This window comes from Pezoporus wallicus, unplaced genomic scaffold, assembly GCF_028554395.1.
Source record: "Pezoporus wallicus isolate ANWC-B61680 ecotype Strahan unplaced genomic scaffold, APGP_CSIRO_Pwel_v1 contig_9123, whole genome shotgun sequence".
NCBI lineage: Eukaryota > Metazoa > Chordata > Aves > Psittaciformes > Psittacidae > Pezoporus > Pezoporus wallicus.
In genome coordinates, this window is record NW_026641571.1 from 630,411 (window position 1) to 655,045 (window position 24,635).

The window sequence follows — 24,635 nt, forward strand, 5'->3', positions numbered from 1 at the left end:
ACTCAGGAATTTCCTCTGTGCAGAAGCAGGGCTGACTCTGGGGCTTGGCAGGGGGGAAATGGGAATGCAGTGGGGAAGAGCAGAAGCACTGCTCCAGAGGAGAGGGGAGAAGCAGGAACTCCGATAATGGGAGCCAGGGATGCGCTGGGGGCAGAGTCAGCAGCGTGAGGGAGCCCCCCCCCGACCTCTCTACCAGCCCTCCAGCACGGATGGCCCCATGGTAGGGATCTGCCTCCCACCCCCCCATCCCCAGCCTGCCAGCTTGTGCATTTTTGCCTGTTTTCTCACTAGGTTGGCCTATTGCCTTTAAAAGGCTAAATGCTCCGGACTAAATTTGGTCATGCAGCTCTGCATGGTTCCCTGGAATGTCCTCGGGTTTCAGGCTCCTCTGATAGCACCATTCCCCGCCTCCCACTGGGCTCCATTGGCTTCCCAGCTCCCAAACCGCCACTGGACCCTGTTATTGGCCAACCCTTGGACCGAGGGGTGTCCCCTCTTTCTAACCACTATATCCCAAGGCTGCAGGCGTTGGGAGTCACTGGGATTTAACACTTCAGCACCTGCTGCTGCTGGGGAAGCAGTCGGAGCTTCGGCTTCTGGTTTTTCTCCTTCCTTGGGTACCACACAACCGCCACCGTGTCTCGCCAGCGAGCCAAGATGTCCAAAGTGGCCAAATACCGGCGACAAGTCAGCGAAGACCCAGACATCGACAGTTTGTTGTCGACTCTGTCTCCAGAGGAGATGGAGGAGCTGGAAAAGGAGCTGGACGTGGTGGATGCGGATGGCAGCATCCCACTGGAGCTCAGGCAGGAAAACCCGGCGGAGAACAGCGACGTGACGCTCAACCACTGCGGAAAGGAGACCAGGAAACGTCTTCAGAGGGAGCAGTCGGTTGATGTAAGTTGCATCTCACCACGTCGAGGTGCTTGGTGGGATGGGGAATGAAGGGGGGGAAATAGCTGTGAGCTCCGCTGGGGTGGTGTAGGGAGGAGGTGGAAAACGGGAATGCTGAGGAAGGCGCTCGCTAAGGAGGAGATGTTGTGGTGTAGGGACCAGAGGAGCGAGGCAGGGACCCGCTCCAGGCACTCCAGGAGGGAACAGGGTGTTCCATGAAGTCCTGGGGTTACAGAGCCCAAAGCTGTGCTGGTGCAGGGGGTTTCTCCCTGCTGGGGCCAGTGACAGCGATCCCATGGGCTGCCTTGCTTTGTGCTGTATTTTCCCCTTTGGATATCTCTGAATTCTTGATCCCTTTTATTCTTCTTGTGCAAAAGCTTCAACAGTCTCTACTTCTGGTGGAATAAAAGAGGGGTGCTGCCTTGGAGCTGGGGGAAATCACCCCAAGAACTGGGTTTTACCCCAAGCCACTTGTTCCGTGCTTATTCAGTTAAATCCATGCTTTGCTTTTCCTTTGGCTACAGTTACCTCCTTCTCCACACCTGCAATAGCTTCCTGGGAGCTGGAAAGCTTCGTGCCAGTCCCTCTCCCTGTGCCTTGCCTTAGTGGGAGCTGATCCCATTCCTCCCTAACCCTTGGTAACCTCTGCACTAAGAATATTTGGTATGTGCTTGGTGTGTGGGAGGCCGGGAAGCGTTTGCTTTCCCTGGGTTTTCACAGCAGGCTGAGCCACACGGGGAATCTTCAGCCTTTATCTGTGCATTCACAGGCAGGTTCCATGTCCCAGGCTCAGAGGAGACGGGACAAGGCTGAGGGGTACCAGCAGCAGAGGCAGAGCCGAGGCTTATGTGGATACTTCCATTAACAGAGTGCTCTGGCTCTGATTTCTGACCTGTTCCAGCAGTAACCTGGATCTTCCAGCTGAGCACATGGAAATAGCTCTTTCTGGATGTTTATAATAGAGTTTGCTATAGGAGGGTCTTCTCCTGACCTGCATCTGGGAGAAAAGGATGAAAACTGCAGCTATAGGAGGAATAAATGAAGGTTTCTTTTGCAGGTCTGAACAAGGGGTTAAATAGTTCCCCCCCATTCCCCTCCAAGCTCCTTGTGCAGCCCCGGAGCTTTCCTCTGCTTGTGAGGATGAGGCACTCGCTGCCTTCACCTTCCCTATGTGGCCATGGGATCAGCAGGGTGCATTTTCCCATCTGTGGGCTGCTGGAGAACTTCTCCGTGGTGGGGAATTGTGGGTGCTGCAGGGCAAATGGGCCTGGAAAGGGAGATGCTGTTACGTGGGACCAGTTAGTCCAGTGGTGCTGCAGGGCTTTGCAGTGGTTTGCAGGGGATCCTGGCTTGCAGGCACTGAAAAAGCTGCTTGCTCAGGCAGGGGGATTCTTAGTTCAGCATCAGGAGTGATGCTGGTTTGCTTTTAGCCGTGGGAAGACGAGGAGTCAACTGGGAATTGGGATAGGGAAGTGTCCAGGATCAGGAGGAAGGGAGGGAATGTGTGCGTTGCATTGCAGTGACTGGGTATGGCAGAGCTGCCTTGCTTCTGTTGCAATCCCTGGAGGCCAAGAGCAGAATCTCCTCCACCTCTTCCTGCTCAGAATTGTTAGGACCTGGGATTAGCACCTGGCTCACAGCACGGGCAGGTCAGCCCATGGACCTTTGCTCCACCATGGGGCATGAGGATGGATGGGCTGGGCTGGGCTGGGCTGGACTGGATGGATTGGGATCATTGGGCCACAGAAGCCATCACAGAAACCAGCCCAGGAAGCTACTGCTTCCCTGCATGCCAAGAAGCCTCAGGCTGGGTTTTGCTGCAGGATGGATGAGAACACGGAGCCATCCGGAGCATCCCAGGAGGCTCCTGAGCTCTCATGGCAGCACTGAGGCCTGTGATGAAGCTGTGGCTGCCCCATCCCTGGCAGTGTTCAAGGCCAGGTTGGACACAGGGGCTTGGAGCAAGCTGCTCTAGTGGAAGGGGTCCCTGCCTGTGGCAGGGGTTGGAGCTGGAGGAGCTTTAAGGTCCCTTCCAACCCAAACCATTCCATGATTCCATGAAAAGCAAAGCCTTTGCAAGTGAGAAGCAGACCTGAGCATGAGAGGGAAGTGCAGGATGGGAGCAGGGAAGGAATGGGATGTCATTCCAGCGGGACTGGCCCTCTGAACATCTGGAACATGTTATCCTGTGTCTGGGATGTCTCTTCAGCAGGGAGGGACAGGAGGTTGGATTCTTGTCCTTGAACTACAGAGAGCGTCGAGGTGCATCGCTGCCTTCACGTAGGCACTGAGGCTGGGAAGTATCCCCGAGCTCCTGCTGACCCAAGCTGCTGCACTCCTGCTCCCCACTCCTCCTCCTGCCTCCTGTTCCTCCATCCCTCGTTGTCCCTCTCTGTCCTGGTGGAACTTTGTCTCTTGTGCAGGAATTTCTCCCGATGAAGGTATTTGAAAGGGGAAGAGTTGAGTTTCTGCCCATCTCTAGAGTTCTCGCAGTCATGGCTCGTGTCCTGGCCCGGCTCCAGGCACCCTCATTCCCTTCTAAATATTGGGAAGAGTGAGTATATTTAGAACTCTTCTAACTGCAGAAGAACACATCTTCTTAGTGCTGAAAAGGGCAAAGTTGGGTAACTAGGAAGCAGTTTATAAACAGCCCAAAACAGACGTGAGCTTTGCCCTCCCGCGCCGGGCAGCCAAAGGCACGGCCTGGGGATGCAGTCATGAATTCATCTTCATTAAGCAGTGCTGGTGAAGGCATAACCCAGGCTGCGTGTCCCCAACGGCAGGGTTTAGGACAGGGCCTCCCTTGTGCCCAACAAGGCCTTCTTGTAGGTCACAGGAGCCAAAGTTAAAGCAATGTTCACAAGTAGATAAATGGAGAGATGCCCCCAATGCAGGAGGGACATGGAGCTGTTGGAGCGAGGCCAGAGGAGGCCATGGAGATGCTGCGAGGGCTGGAGCAGCTCTGCTCTGGAGCCAGGCTGAGAGAGCTGGGCTTGCATCTCCTCCTCCAGCACCACCGCCTTCCCTGGCAATGGATGGAGCCTCCTTCCCTCGACTTCATCTGCAAGGCGAGGACACTGGGATGTCCCGGTCCCATTGCTGTCCCCACTCCTGCTTCCCAGCAGGACTGCACTGATTTCATGCTGCTTCAAGCATGGATAGCTGGGAAAATGCAGGGAAATTGCATGTGGGGGCATCATCCTGCTGATGGAAGGGATTCATTCCAGGGCCACAGAGCCATTTCCTTTAGCAAGATGCTTGCACATGTGATGGATTTGTCTTTCCATGTGAGCCTTGGGAAAGCTCTGAATAGGAGCCATTGGGTGTACAGTCCACATGGGCCCTGTATTTGTATCTCCTGAAGGTTGGGCACCCTTCCCTTTCCTCTTGGATGTCCCTCTGGCCACACGCACCCCTTCCAGGTCCATGAAGCCCTGCAGGCTGCTTTGCCCAGCCCAGAGCTCTTGGGGATGTCCCTGGGATCTGTGGGGTTGATGGGTACAGCCACACGCTGGGACAGCGTTCCTCATGGCCAGGGTTTGATGCCAAGGGAAAAGCAGTGACCTTGGAGGGAGTTTACTAAACCCAAATGCATCATGCCTGAAGGCTGCTGGTGCCGGAGGGCAGCCGGTCCTGTTGCCACGCATGAGGATTACAGAACTCCTTGGGAAGGTCTTGGAAGTCCTGCTTTCCTTCCTCACTTACTGCATGGTTGGGGATAGGCTCAGGGCTCAGATCTAAGGGTTCTTCCCTTAGTGGGTAAGTTCCTCCCTGCCCAGGGCAGGGCTTTGGAACTGGATGAGCTTTTCAGCTCCCTTCCAACCCAACCCATTCCATGATTCTAGGAGAAGTGGAGCTCCCTCCCAGCAAGCTCTCCACCCCCGTGGCAAACCACGCTAGTCTTTAACTGCCTTGTTAATGCTCAGAACTCATCATCTTTTGATGAAAATACGTGGAGGGAAACCAAGCTCCACACTGAAATAACTGGTAAGGAGCAGAGGGAAACAGCAAACAGGGCAGGAAGGGCTTGTATCAGTCCTGGAGCATCTCAGCAGGTTGTGACTAACCCGTATGTATTTCACCTCTGCTCTTCTGTTTATCAGTCACTTCTGTCGGGATGCCAAGGCTGCTCCTTCCCTCTTCCAAGAGGCTTCTGCAGTTCCCAGCCCTTGCCTCTCTTTTACCCTTGTCCTGGGCAGGTCTCCAGCACTTGTCCTCCTCAGAGCATGCTCCTGTTCTGCCCAGCTCCTGCCCTCCACAGGAGGTGTAAGGGATGGGTACCACTGAGCATCCTTGCTCTCGATATTTCTCCAATAGCTCCTTGGCTCACGCTGGGATGGGCAGGGAATGAAGGTACGGGTGCTCCCACAGACACAGAGTGGGAATGGAGCTGGTGGTGGTTGATGGCCAGGGATCATGGAGCCACAGAGTGGTTTGGGTTGGAAGGGGCCTTAAAGCTCCTCCGGTTCCAAACACCTTCCACTAGAGCAGGTTGCTCCACGCCCCATATCCAACCTGGCAAGCGAGGTGGCGACACAGCCAGGTCTGAGCTGCATTCCTGAAGGAACCTTGCAGCCACATCCTTGGGAAGCAGTGGCAGGAGCCTTGTTTTGCTGTGAGTGGCAGCACAAAGTGTTCCCAGTGCCTCATAGGTCACGTTGAAGGCGCGTTCCCTGTCTGGGACATGCATGGTCCATCTAAGGGCACGGGCAGGGAAAAAAGCTCCATTCCAAGTCAGCCTGCAAGGAAGCAGCCAAGAGGAAAAAGCCAAGTTGTGTATTGCCATCAAGCACAACTGGGATGCAGCTACATCCATGGCAATGCCTGGAAGTGTTCGGCTTATATGGGCCCAGCTGCCCAGGAGGTTCCTTATCTGCTGCTGTTGAGCTGATAAACAGACATAGAGAGGAGGAAAAGAGCTGGATCCTGTAGAGAACTGCTTTCCTTCGCAGCGTTAGGACATCATCTGTGTGCTAAAACAGTGCTGGTGACTCAGCTCCCAGCGGGACGCTGGGATTAACTGGTCGTGTCACTCAAGCCCACCCTTCGCCATGTGGGAATCGCAGTGGGATGGAGCGAGAGGATCTCGCTCTGCAGGGGAGGAGGAGGTATCAGGGTGCTTGTTGTGAAGTCGTGCCATGGATAGTGGCAACAGCCATGGCCACCCATGCCACGAGGTGACCTGAGCCCTGCTCAGTCCTTCCCTCCGTCCAGAGCATGGAGCAAACACGGTTGGAAACAGGCAGGAACAAGAGCTGCAGAGGTGACAGCCTGGATCACAGAGGTGTTCTGGTGCTGCAGCCTGATGTTGGGTTGAGTAACCCAAGGCAGAGGGACACTACAGGGACGTGGAGTGTTGGAGCGAGGCCAGAGGAGGCCATGGAGATGCTGCGAGGGCTGGAGCAGCTCTGCTCTGGAGCCAGGCTGAGAGAGCTGGGCTGGGGCAGCCTGGAGAAGAGAAGGGGAGACCTGAGAGCAGCTCCAGTGCCTGAAGGGGCTGCAGGAAAGCTGGAGAGGGGCTTGGGACAAGGGATGTAGGGACAGGCCAAGGGGAATGGCTTTAACCTGCCCGAGGGGAGACTGAGCTGAGCTCTTAGGCAGAAGCTCTTCCCTGTGAGGGTGCTGAGGCGCTGGCACAGGGTGCCCAGAGAAGCTGTGGCTGCCCCATCCCTGGCAGTGTTCAAGGCCAGGTTGGACACAGGGGCTTGGAGCAAGCTGCTCTAGTGGAAGGGGTCCCTGCCTGTGGCAGGGGTTGGAGCTGGAGGAGCTTTAAGCTCCCTTCAACCCAAACCAGGCTGGGGTTCTGTGACATTTGGGTCTGGATGGCTCGGTTCTGCCTCTCACAGGGGACCCAGCACCCGCAGAGCCCCGTGAGCTGCCCGCAGCCCAGGGAGCTGCCCTTTGCTTCCTTACAGGGCAGATCTCCAGTTTCTGAGCAGCAGAGATGGGGACTCCTGGCATGTTCTGCTTCACCTCATTACCTGCTGGGTTCTGGCACACAGCTCCCACGAGGTGCAGGAGCCCCAGAGCCTACGGAAGGGCTGGGACCAGCAAACCCGCTCGGATTTGGGCAACCCCTGGGCTTTGGGGTTCACCTCACCTGCGGCAAAGACCTTGATTCATCTTCCCACACCAGTGATGCCGTGAGGTGTCTGTGATGCTCCCATGGGCTGGGCAATGGGACCCATAGGAGATCTGCGTTAGCAAAAGGCCTGGAGCTGCTTTCCATGTAGTCACAAGGTGCTCAAGTCCGGCTTCTCCAGCATCCCATGATGCAGAGGATGGGAGAGGGGACTGAAGACTCACCCGGGATGAATCCCAGTTCTGCTGCTCCTAAGAATCCGAGGAATGCTCTTCCTGGGCTGCCCACGGGAGATGCCCTGGGCACAGCTCCAGCCTGGAGGTGGCTGTGGGGGGAATCACCGCCCTTTGCAGCCTCTGCTGCAGAGGAGGAGATCCGGGTCCTGGGAATATCCAGGTCAGCCATGGCAGTGCCAGGAGAAGGGGCTGGGAATGCAATGGATAGAAGGGAAAACCCCCCGAATTCTAAGCCCAGGTTTTGTTAGGGAGGCAAAAGCTTCCATGTGCAGCGGATCCATCGGCTTTATGGCTGTCTGGAGACGGGCTGCTCATCCCTGAGGAAGGGCTGGAGCTCCTGGAGGCAAGGAAACCCAGTCAGAACGTTTCCTATCCACCCTAATTCAGCAAAGCAAGACCCAAGTGAGGCCCAGAAGTTGTCCAGGCCCTGGAGGACCCCTCTGCATCACCGGAGGAGGTTGTTTTCCAAACCCCTGGCCTGGGAAGTGCCAAGAGCCTGGGATCTGTGGGGGTCAGAAAGGTCTGAGCAGAGGGAAGGGGAACTCCTGAGTTCCTCCTTAAAAGAGCAGGGCAAGAGCTGTTTACATCCCTCTGGGCTTCAGCACACAGAGCATGGCCAAGGGGTCATGGGAGGCCTGCGTGTCCCAGTGATGGAAGCCAAGAGCCTTCCCCCCCTTTGCTTCATGCCAGCGGGACCCGACCGTGCCAAGAAACTCTTTGCTGCCTGGGAATGGTGCTAGCATGGAGCCCATGGAGCACTGTGGGGTGGGCAGTGGGGTGAGCAGGGTGCCCTGGGGCCAGCAGAAGCCTCATGGACACAGTGTTTGTGCCAGGAATGTCCTTGGCCCTGAGTTGGCCCTGAGTTACCCCAAAGTGGCCAAGGAATGGAGGGAAGGAGCAGCTTGGCTCCAGCAGCCCTCTCACAGGGTAATGACCACAGATACCCAACCATCCCTATCCCTTCTCCATGCAGTGGGACATCCCTGTCCCTGGGAGCTTGTGCCCAGCCTCCTCAGCCCCTTCACCCATGGTCACCGCGAGGGCTGGTGGGATGCTGGTGCCTCACTTCACAGTGTCCAGCTGGGAACTGGGCAGCTTGGAGGGGACATGGGGGTCCCTTTAGAGCAGAGGATGCAGAGGATGATGCACATCCCGTGGTTGGAGTCTTGTGGTGGCTCTGGAGACCTTTGCAGGACGTGTAGGACACACTGCATCCCCTCAGGCACTGATACTGGCTTGGCTTGTGGTTATGGATCCATAATCATGCCTAAACCTGCTGCTTCAACAACCAGACCCAGCTTCCTCCCCTTGCCAGGCTGCTCTGGGACACAGGTTCTGCTGTCTCAGGTGCCCCCTTGTCCCTGGGGCTGTCCCACCTCCAAAAGCCCTTCCATTATGCAACATCTTCTGGGTACCCATTGCCTAAGCCAGGCCTTGCCAAGAGATGAACTGGAAAACACCCTGATGGCTGCAGGAGGACTTCATTATCCCAGCAGAGGCTGAGAGGAAAGGGCAGTGGCTTGGCCTGGCCTTTATCCTACAGCTCTGGGGGGATTCTGGTTGCTCTGCAGGGAGAATGGCTCTGGCTGAAGAGTCTCTGCTGGTGGCAAAGCCGAGGATGCAGAGGATGCTCTGAGGATGCAGATGTTGGAGAGGAGAGAGGCAGAGGAAGGCTCGTGGGCTTCGCTGGGCTCCGGTGCACGCTGAGATCATTCCTGGATTGAGTAAATTCAGGCTTTACCCTGCCAGAGGGGAGACTGAGATGAGCTCTTAGGCAGAAGCTCTTCCCTGTGAGGGTGCTGAGGCGCTGGCACAGGGTGCCCAGAGAAGCTGTGGCTGCCCCATCCCTGGCAGTGTTCAAGGCCAGGTTGGACACAGGGGCTTGGAGCAAGCTGCTCTATGGAAGGGGTCCCTGCCCGTGGCAGGGGTTGGAGCTGGAGGAGCTTTAAGTCCCTTCCAACCCAGTTCCATGGTTCCTATCAGCTGGGGGTGCCAAGCAGCATCAACCCCCCCAGGGCTCCCCTCCTCACGTCTTGTTCTTTGGCTGCTCTGAGCCCGTGGCCGGTGTGGTGGGGCAGCACGTTCAGCCCTGTCGTGGCCATGAGGGGCAATTCCCAGGCCATACCTCTGGAAATAGCTGGTGAAGGCTGCCCCTTGCCATTGCCTGTACACATGCATTTCCATCTGCTCCCTGCCTGCCAGGGACGGACACAACAGCAGCAGCCAGGCCACGACGTGCCCCTTCCCTCCAGGTGGATGCAGGTCCCACATCTTTCCCTCTCCTCTCCATCGTGCTCCCGTTTCACTTAGAAGTGGAAAGGGAACAGGGTGACCTGCTCTAATGCAATCTAATTCTGATCCATCCCTCTCCCCTAAACAGCTCTTTTCTACCCCAAAATGAGCTTGTGGAGCTTTCAGAGCGAGAACCTCTCTCCCACCATCACATCCCCACCACCCGCAGCAAACCTCAGCATCCCCTGTGCTCCGCTCCGCTCCCACTCATCCCTGCCTGCTCCGTCCCCTGCCCCATCCCTTGCTCAGCGCGTCGGGAGCTCGGATTCCAGGCAAGAAGTTCCCAGTCTCCTTTGCCTTTTAAGGAAGCATCGGAGTGGGTTTGAGGGTTACAAATGCTAACAAGCGATGGCAACGCTCATTTTAGTCTATTTAGAGGAAGAGGGAAGGCATTTGAGTCCATCAAAACACGGGTGATTAATCAGGCAGGGACCAGGCTGTTTGCATTAGGCTTATTTTTAAAGGTCTGACACGCTGTGTAAAAATATTCCCTAATAACTGCGCTGGCAGCAGAGGGAATGGCACGGGAAGCGGGGGGAAGCATCCATGGTAAATCTGCCAGCAGAGCTCCGGGTGGCAATGGAGAGGCTGTCTGCGGATGGAGATGGTGACTGGGGGCTGTGGGGTCAGCCAGGCCTTCAAGACCCAGGGGAGGATGCATCCCTCCCTTCTCCCCTGCATCTTCTTGCTGCGCAGCCGAGCTGCAGGAGCTGGAGCAATGTCCTGCTTCATTCCCAGCCCCGAGGTGAGGACTCCTGCACCATCACCTGTATCACCACGGGGATGCTGCTCCTGCGGTGGAGATGGGTGGTGGCACAGAGTAAGTGTGCAAAGGCAGGAGGGGATGAAGGCCGTGCTCCCCCCTGGGCACACCCACATGGTCCCACTGATGTGACCCCCTCTTTGATGGGATCCATGCAGCTCATCCCAAGTTTGCTGGATGCACATGATCCCGCAAGTGCTGCCCATGGTGGCACTACTGCCCGTGGCACATCCATTGCCTTCCCTTTTCCCTCTGGCCAGGGCACAGTCAGCTCCTCTTCCCCAAGTCCTTTTCCATGTCCCATTCCCTGGCTCCAGTCCCCAAATTCCCCAGACCTGCCCCACACCGCAGCACCTCCAGTGTGGCAACACATCCATGGATGGAGCCTCAGTGAGCAGAGCACTAAGGACGTGATCCCAGGACATTCCCTTTGCTAAGCAGGGATTTGCTCTGCATCCTATTTTCCACTGCTTTCATCTTGTTTGGAGAAATCCATTGCCCCCTCTGAGCATGGGAGACGTTCAGGTCATTCCCCCCAAGGTTTTGATCCCTTCCTTCAAGATGTACTCATTCCTGGCCTAAGCCTCTGCTCTGCTTGGTCTTGGATGGGCCCAGGATGCTTAGGGGAGACTGAGGGCTCCCCATTGTCAAGTTGTGGGCGCTCAGGCCTGGGAGGAGAAGGCTTTTAGGGGCAGTTGGTGTGGAGATGCTGCTGCTGGCTCTGACTCGAAGCACGCTCAGCTTTTCCTGCCCACCAAGACCATGGGGGCAACTGCAGGAACCTGTATGGAGCCTCCAACCTGGGACATCCAGGGATAATGCTGGGATACCTGAGGGTGGTGGAGCACTCAGAGAAGCTGTGGCTGCCCCATCCCTGGCAGTGTTCAAGGCCAGGTTGGACACAGGGGCTTGGAGCAAGCTGCTCTATGGAAGGGGTCCCTGCCCGTGGCAGGGGTTGGAGCTGGAGGAGCTTTAAGGTCCCTTCAACACAAAGCATTCCATGATTCTGTGATCCCCAAAGACCTTAGAAAGGCACATCTGGGAGCCCCATCCCTGGTGCTTGGGGCCTGCGGCAGCGCGGGGCTGTGTGGACACGGACGGGCTCCGGCATCTCCCTTCGTGTCGCCTGTTTGGGTCTGTGCAGAGGAGCCAAGAAACCTCTTGCCTAAATAAAGCACTGAGCTCTGTCCTCCCCGATGGCATCTGATTGTGCGCCAGGTACAAACAGTCCCAACTCAGGCCAGGCCAGTTCTTTCCACGAGGAACCAGTCCCTGAGGAGCAGCGGTGCCAGCACTGGGACCTGCGCTGGGGCAGGCACTGCGGCCAGGGCAGCCCTGCCTGCAGACCTGGCTGCGTAGGAAAGCCAAGAGGCTGAGTGCATCCAGCTGCTGCTGTTCTGCAAAGAAAGCTCTTGATGGGGTGGGATGGGGCTTGGAGCAAGCTGCTCCAGTGGAAGGGGTCCTTCCCCATGGCGGGGGTTGGAATGGGATGAGCTTTAAGGTCCCTACACCCTCCTGAGGAGTCACAGCACGCTGCCCCATGGCATCTCCTTGCTGCTCCTGGGGACCCTTCCTGATGCTCTCCCCACGTTTCTATCACAAATGCCTGTTTTAGAGCAGCTCACCCATAGCAGGCACAGTCTGAGACCTTCCCAAGTGTCCTGCATCCCCCTGGCTCCGGTGCTGTGGTTACTCCTGTGGGACAGAGGCGCAGGTTTGGTGGTGATGAGCTTGGGGTGATGAGGCTGGAGGTTAGAGGCGTCTGTCCCTGTAACACCTTGGTGGTTTTCTCTTGTTAGGAAACCAGACTGAGCGAGAAGAACAAGGGAGCCAAGAATGAAGAAGAGAAGGGAAAGGAAATGCCTTCCAAAGAGCCGGCCCGGAAACGAGACACAAAGGTGGGGAAAGACTCTAAAAAGGAAGAAAGTGATCAAAAACCAGACCCCAAAGTTAAAGCTGAAGCTGACACGAAGACCAAAGAGGAGAAGACTATCAACGATAAAGTCCAGGCCATGGAGAAAAAGAAGGTGGGGAAGGACCAAAAGGAAGAAGAGAAGGATTCAGTGCTGAAGAAGGACGCAGGGAAGGACACAAAGGAGGAAGAGAAGGGCTCCGTGTCGAAGGAGGATGAGGGGAAGGATAAAAAGGAGGAAGCGAAGGGCTCAGCAGCGAAGAAGGAGATGGACAAAAAGGAAGAAGAAAAGGCTTCAGCACTGAAGAGCACAGGGAAGGACAAGAAGGAGGAAGAGAAGAGTTCCGGAGCAAAGAAACAGGCAGGAAAAGACGCGGAAGGAGAAGATAAGAGAGAAAAAGATAAAAAAGAAGAGGAAAAAAGTTCGGCTTTGAAGAAATCCAAGGAGGACACGAAGGAGAAACCGCAGCTGGAGGCAGGGAAGGCGGCGGAGGAGAAGGCAGGCAAGGCAGCGGCCGAGGGCAGCGCCTCCAAGCCCCCCAGCTCTTCGGAGCAGGGCAAGGACGATGAAGCCTCGAGCATTTTCGACGAGCTCATCGAGAAGGTGAAGAACAACGACGCCGCGGTGACCGAGGTGAACGTCAACAACTCGGACTGCATCAACACCGAGACCCTGGTGCGCTTCACCGAGGCGCTGGAGTTCAACACCGTGGTGAAGCTCTTCGCCTTGGCCAACACCCGCGCCGACGACCACGTGGCCTTCGCCATCGCCATCATGCTCAAGTCCAACAAGGTGTTGACCAGCATCAACCTGGACTCCAACCACATCACGGGGAAGGGCATCCTGGCCATTTTCCGGGCGCTGCTGCAGAACACCACGCTGACGGAGCTGCGCTTCCACAACCAGCGGCACATCTGCGGCGGGAAGACGGAGATGGAGATCGCCAAGCTCCTGAAGGAGAACACCACGCTCCTGAAGCTGGGCTACCACTTCGAGCTGGCCGGGCCGCGCATGACGGTCACCAACCTGCTGAGCCGAAACATGGACAAACAGAGGCAGAAACGCCTCCAGGAGCAGAAGCTCGCCCAGGAGCGTGGCGAGAAGAAAGACCTCCTGGAGGTGCCCAAGCCTGGGGCTCTGCCCAAGGGGTCCCCCAAGCCATCCCCGCAGCCATCCCCTAAGGCGTCCCCCAAAAGCTCTCCCAAGAAAGGGGGGGCACCGGCTGCGCCTCCACCGCCGCCTCCGCCGCTCGCCCCACCGCTGATCACTGAGAACCTGAGGAACTCCCTCTCCCCGGCCACGCAGAGGAAGCTGGGAGAGCGGGCGCTGCCGGGCCAGGAGAAGAACTCCCGGGACCAGCTCCTGGCTGCCATCCGCTCCAGCAACCTCAAACAGCTCAGGAAGGCAAGTGCAGGGCCACAGAGGGGTTGGTCCGTGGGCTGAGACCTGAGGTCGCTTGGGGGGTGGAGAGGTGAGGGACGTCCTTCTCCGGTGTGAGCATGGAGCGGGGCGCCCGTGGTCCCAACCCCTGTGCAGAGCACGTGGCAAGGGGTGGATCCATGCTTCTGCACCATCCCTTGCAGAGCAGATGGGGTCAGCAGGTCCATCCCTTCGTAGAGCTTCCAACAGGGGCAACAGATCCATCCCCTGGGAGAGCAGCCAACAGGGACAGGCCCACCCCTTGGGAGAGGATCCAGCAGGGGCAGATCCATCCCTTGGGCAAGCATCCAACAGGGTCAGGTCCATCCCTTGAGAGAGGATCCAACAGGGACAGGTCCATCCCTTGAGAGAGGATCCAACAGGGACAGGTCCATCCCTTGGGAGAGGATCCAACAGGGACAGGTCCATCCCTTGGGAGAGGATCCAACAGGGTCAGGTCCATGCCTTGGGAGAGGATCCAACAGGATCAGGTCCATCCCTTGGGACAGCATCCAACAGGGTCAGGTCCATCCCTTGGGCGAGGATCCAGAAGGGGCAGATCCATCCCTTGGGCAAGCATCCAACAAGGTCAGGTCCATCCCTTGGCAGAGCATCCAACAGGGTCAGGTCCATCCCTTGGCAGAGCATCTAACAGATCCATCCCTTGGGAGAGCATCCAACAGGGGCAACAGATCCATCCCCTGGGGGAGCAGCCAACAGGGACAGGTCCATCCCTTGGGGGAGGATCCAGCAGGGACAGGTCCATCCCTTGGGAGAGGATCCAGCAGGGTCAGGTCCATTCTTTGGGAGAGGATCCAACAAGGTCAGGTCCATCCCTTGGGAGAGCATCCAACAGGGTCAGGTCCATCCTTTGGGAGAGGATCCAACAAGGTCAGGTCCATCCCTTGGGAGAGCATCCAACAGGGTCAGGTCCATCCCTTGGGAGAGGATCCAACAGGGTCAGGTCCATCCCTTGGGAGAGCATCCAACAGGGTCAGGTCCATCCCTTGGGAGAGGATCCAACAGGGTCAGGTCCATCCTTTGGGAGAGCATCCAACAGGGTCAGGTCCATCCTTTGGGAGAGGATCCAACAAGGTCAGGTCCATCCTTTGGGAGAGGATCCAACAAGGTCAGGTCCATCCTTTGGGAGAGGATCCAACAGGGTCAGGTCCATCCCTTGGCAGAGCCCCTGGGTTGTGGCAGGTCCCCCTCATTCCAGCAGTCAGGTTGGGCTCCCGGGTTTGGGCCACATGGAAGAAGCCAGCTTTAACCCGGGCGATGGAAAGCCGGGATGCAGACAAGGCTCCCCCAAGCCATTCCAGCATCCTCTCCCAGTGCTCCCCCAGTAACGGGGTGTCTTCTCCGGCAGGTGGAGGTGCCGAAGCTGCTGCAGTAGGGACGGGATGGCATTCCCCCCGCAGCGCGGCGTGCCCAGGACACTCACCTTTCCCGGGACTGTTTCCATGGCAAACCCTTTGGGACCCTGCAGTGACCAAGCCGAGGAGCAGCGTTCCCTCTGGGATGGACACGGAAGGGCCACCGCGGCCGAGGGATGTGGCGCGGGTGGAAGACCTTCTATTTATTGGCCTTAACGGTTGTGAAGCCTTCAAGCTCTTCCCTTTGCCAGCACCGTGTCCCGCTCCGTGCCGGCGACACGGGAGGGATCTGCAGGGCTGGTCCTGATGGGAAGCTCCTCTCGGAGCACCCCAAAGGGGGTGATCCAGCCTGGGTGAGTGGAGGTGTCCCCCCTCCCCTTTCTGGAGGAGTAGGTGACAACCAGACCACTTGTGTCCCTGTGGTGGCTCTGGGTGGCCGGGGTGCAGGCACCGTGGTGGGTGCTGGCTTGTGGGGCGCTGGGTGAAGCCCAGGAGGGAGCAGGAGGAGGAGGTTTAGGTTTGAGGGGGTCTCCCCCCCCTTTTCTTCCCTATGAAGGGAGCAGTTCTCCACCATGAGGGTTTTGGGATGCTGGAATGGGTTGAGCGGAGGAGCCGTGGCTGCCCCATCGCTGGCAGTGCTCAAGGCCAGGTTGGACACAGGGGCTTGGAGTGGGACGTGGCCCTGCCCCGGGGTTGGATCTTGATGGTCCCTTCCATCCCAAACCATTCCATGATTCCAGGACCTTCTCCACACCACACCTGCCCCACAGGACGCTGCCGGTCCCCAAAGCACCCCCCGAGGATGGGCAGCTCCAGCTTGGGGGGGGGGGGCAATGGGGTTTTGGGGTCCCGGTGTGAAGCTTCGCTGCGCTCTGTACCACGGCACCAGCAATAAAGCTCACCCAACGCTACCCCCACCCCAGCACCCACAGCGCCAGCGGGGCACCCCAGAGCACCCGAACCTGGGGTCACCCATAACGGGGTGCCCTGGAGCCACATGGATATGGGGTCACCCATAACGGGGTGCCCTGGAGCCGTGTGGGCACCCCAAAACCCGGGTCACCCAAAGTGGGGTACCCTGGAGCCACATGGACCTGGGGTCACCCATAACAGGGTACCCTGGAGCCATGTGAGCACCCCAAAACCCGGTCACCCTCAACCGGGTCCTGGGGACCACCCTGGGGTCACCCCCGGTTGGATTCGGGGTGCATGGAGGAGGGGGGTCCCCCCACTTCTCTTCGCCCCCCCCCTCCCCGCAGGTGACCCCCAACTCGAGGGCACCCCCAAACCGGGTACCGGGGAGGGAGGGGGTCGCCGGAGTCCGGTATGGGGCGCTATGGGGGGCGAACCGGAGCCGAATGTGTGCGGGGCGGAGCCGGTATGGGGCGCTATAGGAACCGTACCGGAGCCCCGTGTGTGTATGGGGGGGCCGGTATGGGGCGCTATAGGAACCGTACCGGAGCCCCATGTGTGTGCGGCGGGGCCGGTATGGGGCGCTATAGGAACCGTACCGGAGCCCCGTGTGTGTGCGGCGGGGCCGGTATGGGGCGCTATAGGAACCGTACCGGAGCCCCGTGTGTGTGCGGCGGGGCCGGTGTGTGTACCGGAGCGCGTGTCCGCGGCGGGGCCGGTATGGGGCGCTATAGGAACCGTACCGGAGCCCCGTGTGTGTGCGGCGGGGCCAGGAGGGGGCGCTATAGGAACCGTACCGGAGCCCCGTGTGTGCGCGGCGGGGCCAGGAGGGGGCGCTATAGGAACCGTACCGGAGCCCCGTGTGTGTGCGGCGGGGCCGGTATGGGGCGCTATAGGAACCGTACCGGAGCCCCGTGTGTGTGCGGCGGGGCCGGTATGGGGCGCTATAGGAACCGTACCGGAGCCCCGTGTGTGTGCGGCGGGGCCAGGAGGGGGCGCTATAGGAACCGTACCGGAGCCCCGTGTGTGTCTGGGGGGGCCGGTATGGGGCGCTATAGGAACCGTACCGGAGCCCCGTGTGTGTGCGGCGGGGCCGGTATGGGGCGCTATAGGAACCGTACCGGAGCCCCGTGTGTCCGCGGCGGGGCCGGTATGGGGCGCTATAGGAACCGTACCGGAGCCCCGTGTGTGTGCGGCGGGGCCGGTATGGGGCGCTATAGGAACCGTACCGGAGCCCCGTGTGTGTGCGGCGGGGCCGGTATGGGGCGCTATAGGAACCGTACCGGAGCGCGTGTCCGCGGCGGGGCCGGTATGGGGCGCTATAGGAACCGTACCGGAGCCCCGTGTGTGTATGGCGGGGCCGGTATGGGGCGCTATAGGAACCGTACCGGAGCCCCGTGTGTGTATGCGGCGGGGCCGGTATGGGGCGCTATAGGAACCGTACCGGAGCCCCATGTGTGTGCGGCGGGGCCGGTATGGGGCGCTATAGGAGCCGTACCGGAGCGCGTGTCCGCGGCGGGGCCAGAAGGGGGCGCTATAGGAACCGTACCGGAGCCCCGTGTGTGTGCGGCGGGGCCGGTATGGGGCGCTATAGGAACCGTACCGGAGCCCCGTGTGTGTGCGGCGGGGCCGGTATGGGGCGCTATAGGAGCCGTACCGGAGCCCCGTGTGTGCGCGGCGGGGCCGGTATGGGGCGCTATAGGAACCGTACCGGAGCCCCGTGTGTGTGCGGCGGGGCCAGGAGGGGGCGCTATAGGAACCGTACCGGAGCGCGGGGCCGGCAGGGGGCCCGCAGGCACCGGCCCCGCTCCTCCCCGGCCCCGCTCCTCTCGGTGGGGCTCGGTCCGGCGGGGACGGCGCAGGACAAAAGGCTTGGAGGGGCGATGGGCGTCGGGGCGGCGCCATGAAGAGGAGGAGGAGGAGGAGGAGGCGGCGGCGAGCATGGCGGCGGGCGGCGGCGGGGCGCGGCGGGGGCTGCTGAAGCGGAAGCCGAACTTCACGCTGCAGGAGATCGACATCCTCATGAGCGAGGTGCTCAAGTACGAGCAGCTCCTGTTCGGCGCCGCCGCCAGCACCGTGAACGCCTACGAGAAGCAGAAGATCTGGTGGCGCATCACGAACAAGATCAACGCCGCCGGCCGCAACCAGCGCGACATCGGCGAGGTCAAGAACCGCTGGCGAGGGCTGCGCCGCCGCGCCAATGACAAGATCACCCGGCACCGGCAGGAGCGGCAGGGACCGGCCCCCAGGGCCCCCCCCAGGCCTGGCACCGGCACCGGGTCTGGGCCAGGGCCCCCGGAACTCGGCCCCGGCCCCGCGTCCGCTTGGGGACAGAGAGGAGGCACCGGCATCGAGGCGCCGGTCCTGAGCGCAGAGGTGGTACCGCACGGTGGGTGCGGGGGGACCGGGGCACGGGGCAGCAAGAGGGGGATGAGGGGGCTGGAGCATGGGTGCAGGGGAGCAGGATTGGGACAGGGACAGGGATGGGAGGGACCAAGAGAGGGGTGTGGGGGGCTGGAGCATGGGTGCAGGGGAGCAGGATTGGGACAGGGACAGGGACAGGGATGGGAGGAACAGGGACAGGGATGGGGGGGACCAAGAGAGGGGTGTGGGGGGCTGGAGCATGGATGCAGGGGAGCAGGATTGGCACAGGGACAGGGATGGGAGGAACAGGGACAGGGATGGGGGGGACCAAGAGAGGGATGTGGGGGGCTGGAGCATGGATGCAGGGGAGCAGGATTGGGACAGGGACAGGGATGGGAGGAACAGGGACAGGGATGGGGGGGACCAAGAGAGGGGTGTGGGGGGCTGGAGCATGGATGCAGGGGAGCAGGATTGGGACAGGGATGGGAGAGACAGGGACAGGGATGTGGGGGGACTGAGGCATGGAGGCAGGACACGGGCGCTGGGAGCAGGATGGGCACAGGGAGGGACAGCAGCAGGGACACAGGGATCGGGATAAGTTCGTGGGGGGACCAGGACAGGGATACGGGGGCGTTAGGTGGGAGGAGAGGTTGGGATAGGGCACAGGAGATCGGGACCAGGACAGGGACACTGGGACCACGATGTGGGAGACCAGGACATGGATACAGGGGACTGAGACAGGGACACGGGGGCACTAGGGCAGGTCAGTGCAGGGACAGGGACATGGGGGACAAAGACCAGGATGTGGGGGGACCAGGACACGGATACAGGAGAGGGACATGGGGGACTGGACCAGGACAGGAGCATGGAGAGACAGGAATGCAGGAGAAGATCAGGACCAGGGCATGGAGGGGCATGGACCAGGATGCAGGGGGATCAGGAGCACCTCAGGTGCGCTGGGACCAGGACATGGGGGCCCAGGGCAGGGATGTGCGGGGACTGGGACCAGGATGCTGGGACCAGGGCAGGTGGATGGAGGGACCGGGGCAAGGACAGGGAGGATCAGGACATGGAGGGGACAGGGACATGGAGGACTGGGATAGGGATGCGGAGGGGAAGAGGGATGCGAGGGGATCATAGTAGGGACAGGGGTGACAGGGGCATGGGAGGACTGGGACAGGGACATAGGACATAGGGAGAGCAACAGGAGGACTGAGACCAGGACAGGAGGATGCCAGGATCCAGCCAAGGACATGGGGCCCCTGAAACCAGGACAGGGCCAGGTGCACGGAGACAGGGCCAGGGACATGGGGGGACCTGGGCCAGGGCAGGGGACTGAGAACAGGGTGACAGCAGGAAGGGCCTGGGACCAGGACAGGGATGGGGATACCAGGGCTGGGATAGGGGCAGGGGGGGACATGGACCAGGATGGGGACAAGGGACCGCAGCACTGGGAGCAGAACAGGAGGATACTGGGAGAGGACAGGGGTGTGGGTGGCTAGGATTAGGAGAAGGACAGGGGTCAGGGGGTACCAGGACTTGGACAGGTGTAAGAGGGGTCTGGGAAGAGGACAAGGACATGGGGTTACTGCGATTTGGACAGGGACAAGGGACCTGAGATGTGGGAGAACAGGACAGCGACATGGGATTACTGGGATTAGGAAGGGATGTGTGGGGACCAAGACAGGGACAAGGGGGTACTGGGAGCATGCAGGGACACAGGGCACCACATTCAGGACAGGGATATGGGAGTCCCGGGACCAGGAGAGGGACAAGGTACCTGGGATGGGGCTGGACCACCGGGAAGGATGCGGAGCTGTGGGGAGATGTGTGTGTGGGTGACCAGGACCGCGCGCAGGAGAGGGGATGCGGGACACGGGGGGAAGGGGGGCGGAAGCAGAGGCAGGAAGGGGGCCGGGGGGTCCCACCAGCTGCCCCGCGTCCATCCCGCAGGCCTCAAGGAGGAGGCGGTGAAGGAGGAGCCGGTGGAGGTGAAGCCTGAGCCCTTCCAGAGCCCGGCTCCCGACGGCGCTCCCGGCCCTGGGGTGGGCACGGAGCAGAGCGAGGGCTGGAACCGGACCCCCCCGCGGCCCGCGGCTCCCGAACTGTGCCTGGGGGAGCTGGGGGGGCCGCAGGAGCCGCTGGGCTCCGCTTTCCCGGGGGTCCTCTTCCAGCAAGAGACGGAGCCGCTCCCGGAGTGCGGAGCCGGCCCCGGCGCCGCCACCGCGGGGCTGCCGCCGGACGGGACCCCCGGCTGCGCGCAGCCTTGCGCGGGCGATGCGCGGGCGGTGCAGGCGCAGGAGCGGTTGGTGCAGGAGGTGCGCGCTTTCCGCAGGGAGTTCGCCGAGAGCTGCCGGGAAACCACGGCCCTGATGCGAGCCATGGCCCAGGCGCTGGGCGCGCTCAGCCGCAGCCTGGCCGAGATCCGGGATCTCTACCTCCGGGAGCAGGGACCCCAGGGCTGATTCCCATCCTCCCCCCCTTCACACCCCCCCCCCCCCCCAGCTGGCTGTGGGGTCCGGACTCCCCCTTCCCCTCCTCTTGTTGCTTCGAGGCTTTATTTTTATGGGGCTTTCCCAGCCTTTCAATAAATCCCGAGGTGCCCCCCGGGCTCGCTTGAGGGGGTCCCGGGGAGCGATGGAGATGGGCGGCGCTTGAGGGATTGGGTTTGGTGGGGGTGAATGGAGGGGGTGGATGGACACCCCCACACACACACACACACACCCCCCTTCCTCAGCTCACAGTGATGGTGTAGGAGGGGGTGAATCGCACCCACACACACACACCCCCCAGAGGTGGGTCCCAGGACCAGGGGAGATGGAGGAATCATCCCCACACCCACAGCCCCATCCCGGGGTTCGATCTGCTGCTTCCTGACCCAATGGAACCCCAGCCTGGTTTGGGTTGGAAGGGACCTTAAAGCTCCTCCAGCTCCAACCCCTGCCACAGGCAGGGATCCCTTCCATAGAGCAGCTTGCTCCAAGCCCCTGTGTCCAACCTGGCCTTGAACACTGCCAGGGATGGGGCAGCCACAGCTTCTCTGGGCACCCTGTGCCAGCGCCTCAGCACCCTCACAGGGAAGAGCTATGGGGCTGGGGGGGGGCAGCAGCATTCCCAGCCTGTCTCATCCCAGCGGCCACTTTGGTGGGAATTGCCCATCCCAATGCAATGTGGGGATGGAGGAGCTCCAGGAGCAGAAGGGGATGGGGAGAAAGTCGCTATCCCCATGTTAGAGCTCCCCGGGTTGGGCTGTGGGGCTCTGCCCCCCTCCCCACTACGGACCCATGGAGGCGACACCAGGCTGTGGGGCACAAGAAGTGGTTTAATTCCAACCCCAGGGCCGCATCCGGGCGCGCAGGGTGCAGCAGCGCACGGCCCTCGGGGGGCCCCCGGGCACCCCCCCCTACCATGGGTGCCCGGAGCTGTTGGCACCCAGGGCCGGGTGGGGGCACCCACAAAGGACCCAGTGTGCGGGACAAGAGCTGCCCTGTGCTGCCGGCTCCGGGTCACCACCACGATGGGCCTCATGCAGCCATGGCCCGGCACCCTCCCGAGGCCCCCCAACCCTGCTGCAGGAGGGTGCTGGGGTGCCCATGGGTGCTCAGGCTCCGGGGTAGCTGGGCTGTGCTGGCACATAGGGCGGAGGCGCTGTGGGGGGGAGCAGGATGGGTGTCACCCCCCGGAGGCCACCGGGACCCCGTGGGGAATAGGGGGGTGCAGGGGGTTATAAAGGGGTGTCCCCGGTGCTCACCTGTGGGGTTGTAGATGGGGGGTCCAGAGGGGTACAGCGGGTACTGGGCAGCAGGGCCGGTCGGCGGGTACACGGGCATGGGGGTGAAGCCGGGCGGGGGGGGCGCGGGGCCGGCTTTGGGGTCCATAGGGAACGGTGCTGGGGCCACTGGGGGGGGGTAGCTGGACAGCGGGATCTCTGGGCCTGCGGGAGACATGGGGCGGGGGGGGGGGGGGCTGCAACATCCCGGGATGGGGGCAGGGATGTGGCCCCACAGCGCCCATATCCCACCCCCTGCATCCCCCTGCTCCCCCCTGCACCCCGCATCCCACCCCCTGCATCCCGCATCCCACCCCCTGCATCCCTCTGCTCCCCCCCTGCACCCCGCATCCCACCCCCTGCATCCCTCTGCTCCCCCCTGCACCCCGCATCCCACCCCCTGCACCCCGCATCCCACCTCCTGCATCCCCCTGCTCTCCCCTGCACCCCCATTCCACCCCCGCAACCCCCTCACCTCGCACCTACAGTATTCCCCCCATCCCATCACCCCCATCCCATTACCCCGCACCCCCCTTGCCCCCCTGTCCCGCACCCTGCAGCGGGGTGCGCAGCCGCTGCCGCCTCTGGTGCAGGTAGCAGCAGGAGCAGAGGAAGCAGCACACGATGGTCGTGACTATCGCGATGAACAGAACCACGGCCGAGGCGATGCCCGCGATCGTCTTGGGGCTGCGGGGAGCGGGGGGAGAGGCGCTGGGAGCGGGCACCCGGAGCGGGACCCCCCGGCACCCAGGGTGCCCTCCCACACACACAGGGTGCCCCCCCCCCGGTCACAGCGGTGCCCGCAGCAACTGGGACCAGTGCAGGGTCCTGCTCCGTCCTTGGAGCACCCGGGGATGGAGGGACAGGGACGGCCAGAGTGGGACCAGTGACCAGCGCCAGTGACCGGTGTCAGTGACCAGTCAGTGACCAGCACCCAGCGCCAGTGCCCAGCACCAGTGACCAGTGTCAGTGACCAGCACCCAGAGTCAGTGCCCAGCACCCAGTGCCAGTGCCCAGCGCCCAATGCCAGTGCCCAGCGCCCAGTGCCCAGCACCCAGTGCCAGTGCCCAGCGCCCAATGCCAGTGCCCAGCGCCCAGTGCCCAGCACCCAATGCCAGTGCCCAGCGCCCAATGCCAGTGCCCAGCACCCGGTGTCAGTGCCCAGCACCCAGTGTCAGTGCCCAGTGTCAGTGCCCAGCGCCCAGTGTCAGTGCTCAGCACCCAGTGACCAGCACCTAGGGTCAGTGCCCAGCACCCACACTCCAGTGCCCAATGCCCAGCACCCAGTGTCAGTGCTCAGCACTAGTGCCCAGCACCCAGTAGCAGTGCCCAGCACCCAGTATCACTGCCCAGTGCCCAGCATGCCAGCATCCAATGCACCAGCTCCTGGAACCCAAAGGCAAGCACCCAGCACCCATTGTTGAAGCCCAGCACCCATCGCTGGAGCCCAGCACCCATCGCTGAAGCCCAGGACCCATCCCTAAAGCCCAGCACCCATCGCTGAAGCCCAGCACCCATCGCTGAAGCCCAGGACCCATCCCTAAAGCCCAGCACCCATCGCTGAAGCCCAGCACCCATCGCTGAAGCCCAGCACCCATTGTTGGAGCCCAGCACCCATCCCTGAAGCCCAGCACCCATTGTTGGAGCCCAGCACCCATTGCTGAAGCCCAGCACCCATCGCTGGAGCCCAGCACCCATCCCTGAAGCCCAGCACCCATTGTTGGAGCCCAGCACCCATTGCTGAAGCCCAGCACCCATCGCTGAAGCCCAGCACCCATTGTTGGAGCCCAGCACCCATCGTTGGAGCCCAGCACCCATCCCTGAAGCCCAGCACCCATTGCTGAAGCCCAGCACCCATCCCTGAAGCCCAGCACCCATCCCTGAAGCCCAGCACCCATTGCTGAAGCCCAGCACCCATCCCTGAAGCCCAGCACCCATCCCTGAAGCCCAGCACCCATCCCTGAAGCCGGCTGGCACCTGAAGGCAAGGCAGTGGCGCTGCTGCCGCTCGGTGATGAGGCGCAGGGGGTCTCGGCAGCAGAACCGCTGGTGGCAGGACCCGCAGCAGAAGCTCAGGAACTGGCACTCGAAGCCGGGGTGCCAGGACCCGTTCTTGTCCAAGTACCACAGGCAGTCCTCATCCGCCACCGCTGAGCACAGCACCGTCACCGGGGCCCCGGCACCCCCAGCCCGGCCACAGCCACCCCAGGGACGCCCATAGCCTGCTCCATCCATCCCCATGGCCACACATATCCTGCTGCTATGTAACCCCCCTAAGCCGCTCCATCCCACCCCACATCCTCCTGGATCCTGCCCCATCCAGGCCCACATCTTCCCGTGTTCCCTTCTCCATCCTGCCCCGTTGGTCCTAGTTACCCCCCTGCAGCCCGCCCCATCTCCCCCCCTACCTTGCCCCTGTTCCCCCCATAGCCTGCTCCATCTTGCCCCGCTCCCTTGCGGACCCCGCTGCCAGCCCCCCCCAGCTCCAGCTCTATTTGTGGCCGCAGCCATCTGCGCTCCCAGAAATAGCCCCGGGACGAGGCCCGGAGGCGCCGGGAAGCGCTCAGGAAACCACGGGGCTGGGGCTGAGCCCCTCGGGATCGCGCTCGCTCCCCC

General features: G+C 61.3%; 4 protein-coding genes across 5 annotated transcripts in view; 3 read left to right on the forward strand and 1 right to left on the reverse strand.

Moving 5' to 3' along the window:
• The window catches only part of TMEM167B (transmembrane protein 167B), a 151,022-nt gene that overhangs the window by 111,865 nt on the left and 14,522 nt on the right, over positions 1–24,635 (forward strand). The gene's annotated exons all lie outside the window — the stretch shown is intronic.
• LMOD1 (leiomodin 1) lies at positions 173–15,330 on the forward strand. Its single transcript, XM_057424457.1, has 3 exons — positions 173–897; positions 12,067–13,584; positions 14,969–15,330. The coding sequence occupies exons 1-3, from the start codon at positions 658–660 to the stop codon at positions 14,993–14,995; spliced, it is 1,785 nt and encodes a 594-aa protein (XP_057280440.1). The 5' UTR covers positions 173–657; the 3' UTR covers positions 14,996–15,330.
• LOC130607422 (myb-related transcription factor, partner of profilin-like) lies at positions 17,786–20,727 on the forward strand. The gene is made up of 2 exons (XM_057424493.1): positions 17,786–18,276; positions 20,205–20,727. The coding sequence occupies exons 1-2, from the start codon at positions 17,829–17,831 to the stop codon at positions 20,714–20,716; spliced, it is 960 nt and encodes a 319-aa protein (XP_057280476.1). The 5' UTR covers positions 17,786–17,828; the 3' UTR covers positions 20,717–20,727.
• SHISA4 (shisa family member 4) overlaps positions 21,801–24,635 on the reverse strand; it is a 69,476-nt gene continuing 66,641 nt past the window's right edge. For both annotated transcript variants that reach the window (XM_057424480.1, XM_057424481.1), the window contains 4 exons: positions 23,998–24,169; positions 22,574–22,707; positions 22,003–22,185; positions 21,801–21,899 (listed from right to left, as the gene is read on the reverse strand). In XM_057424480.1, coding sequence (XP_057280463.1) covers positions 21,853–21,899; positions 22,003–22,185; positions 22,574–22,707; positions 23,998–24,169 — 536 coding nt within the window. In that variant the 3' untranslated portion in view covers positions 21,801–21,852. The remainder of the gene's footprint in view (positions 21,900–22,002; positions 22,186–22,573; positions 22,708–23,997; positions 24,170–24,635) is intronic.

Bases quoted from the DNA above. Each gene is read 5' to 3' on its own strand.
- LMOD1 (XM_057424457.1), top strand. From the start codon at position 658: ATGTCCAAAGTGGCCAAATACCGGCGACAAGTCAGCGAAGACCCAGAC. The intron at 898-12,066 runs GTAAGTTGCATC...TTCTCTTGTTAG, and splicing joins AGAGGGAGCAGTCGGTTGAT to GAAACCAGACTGAGCGAGAA. The intron at 13,585-14,968 runs GCAAGTGCAGGG...CTTCTCCGGCAG, and splicing joins ACCTCAAACAGCTCAGGAAG to GTGGAGGTGCCGAAGCTGCT.
- LOC130607422 (XM_057424493.1), top strand. From the start codon at position 17,829: ATGGCGGCGGGCGGCGGCGGGGCGCGGCGGGGGCTGCTGAAGCGGAAG. The intron at 18,277-20,204 runs GTGGGTGCGGGG...TCCATCCCGCAG, and splicing joins CGCAGAGGTGGTACCGCACG to GCCTCAAGGAGGAGGCGGTG.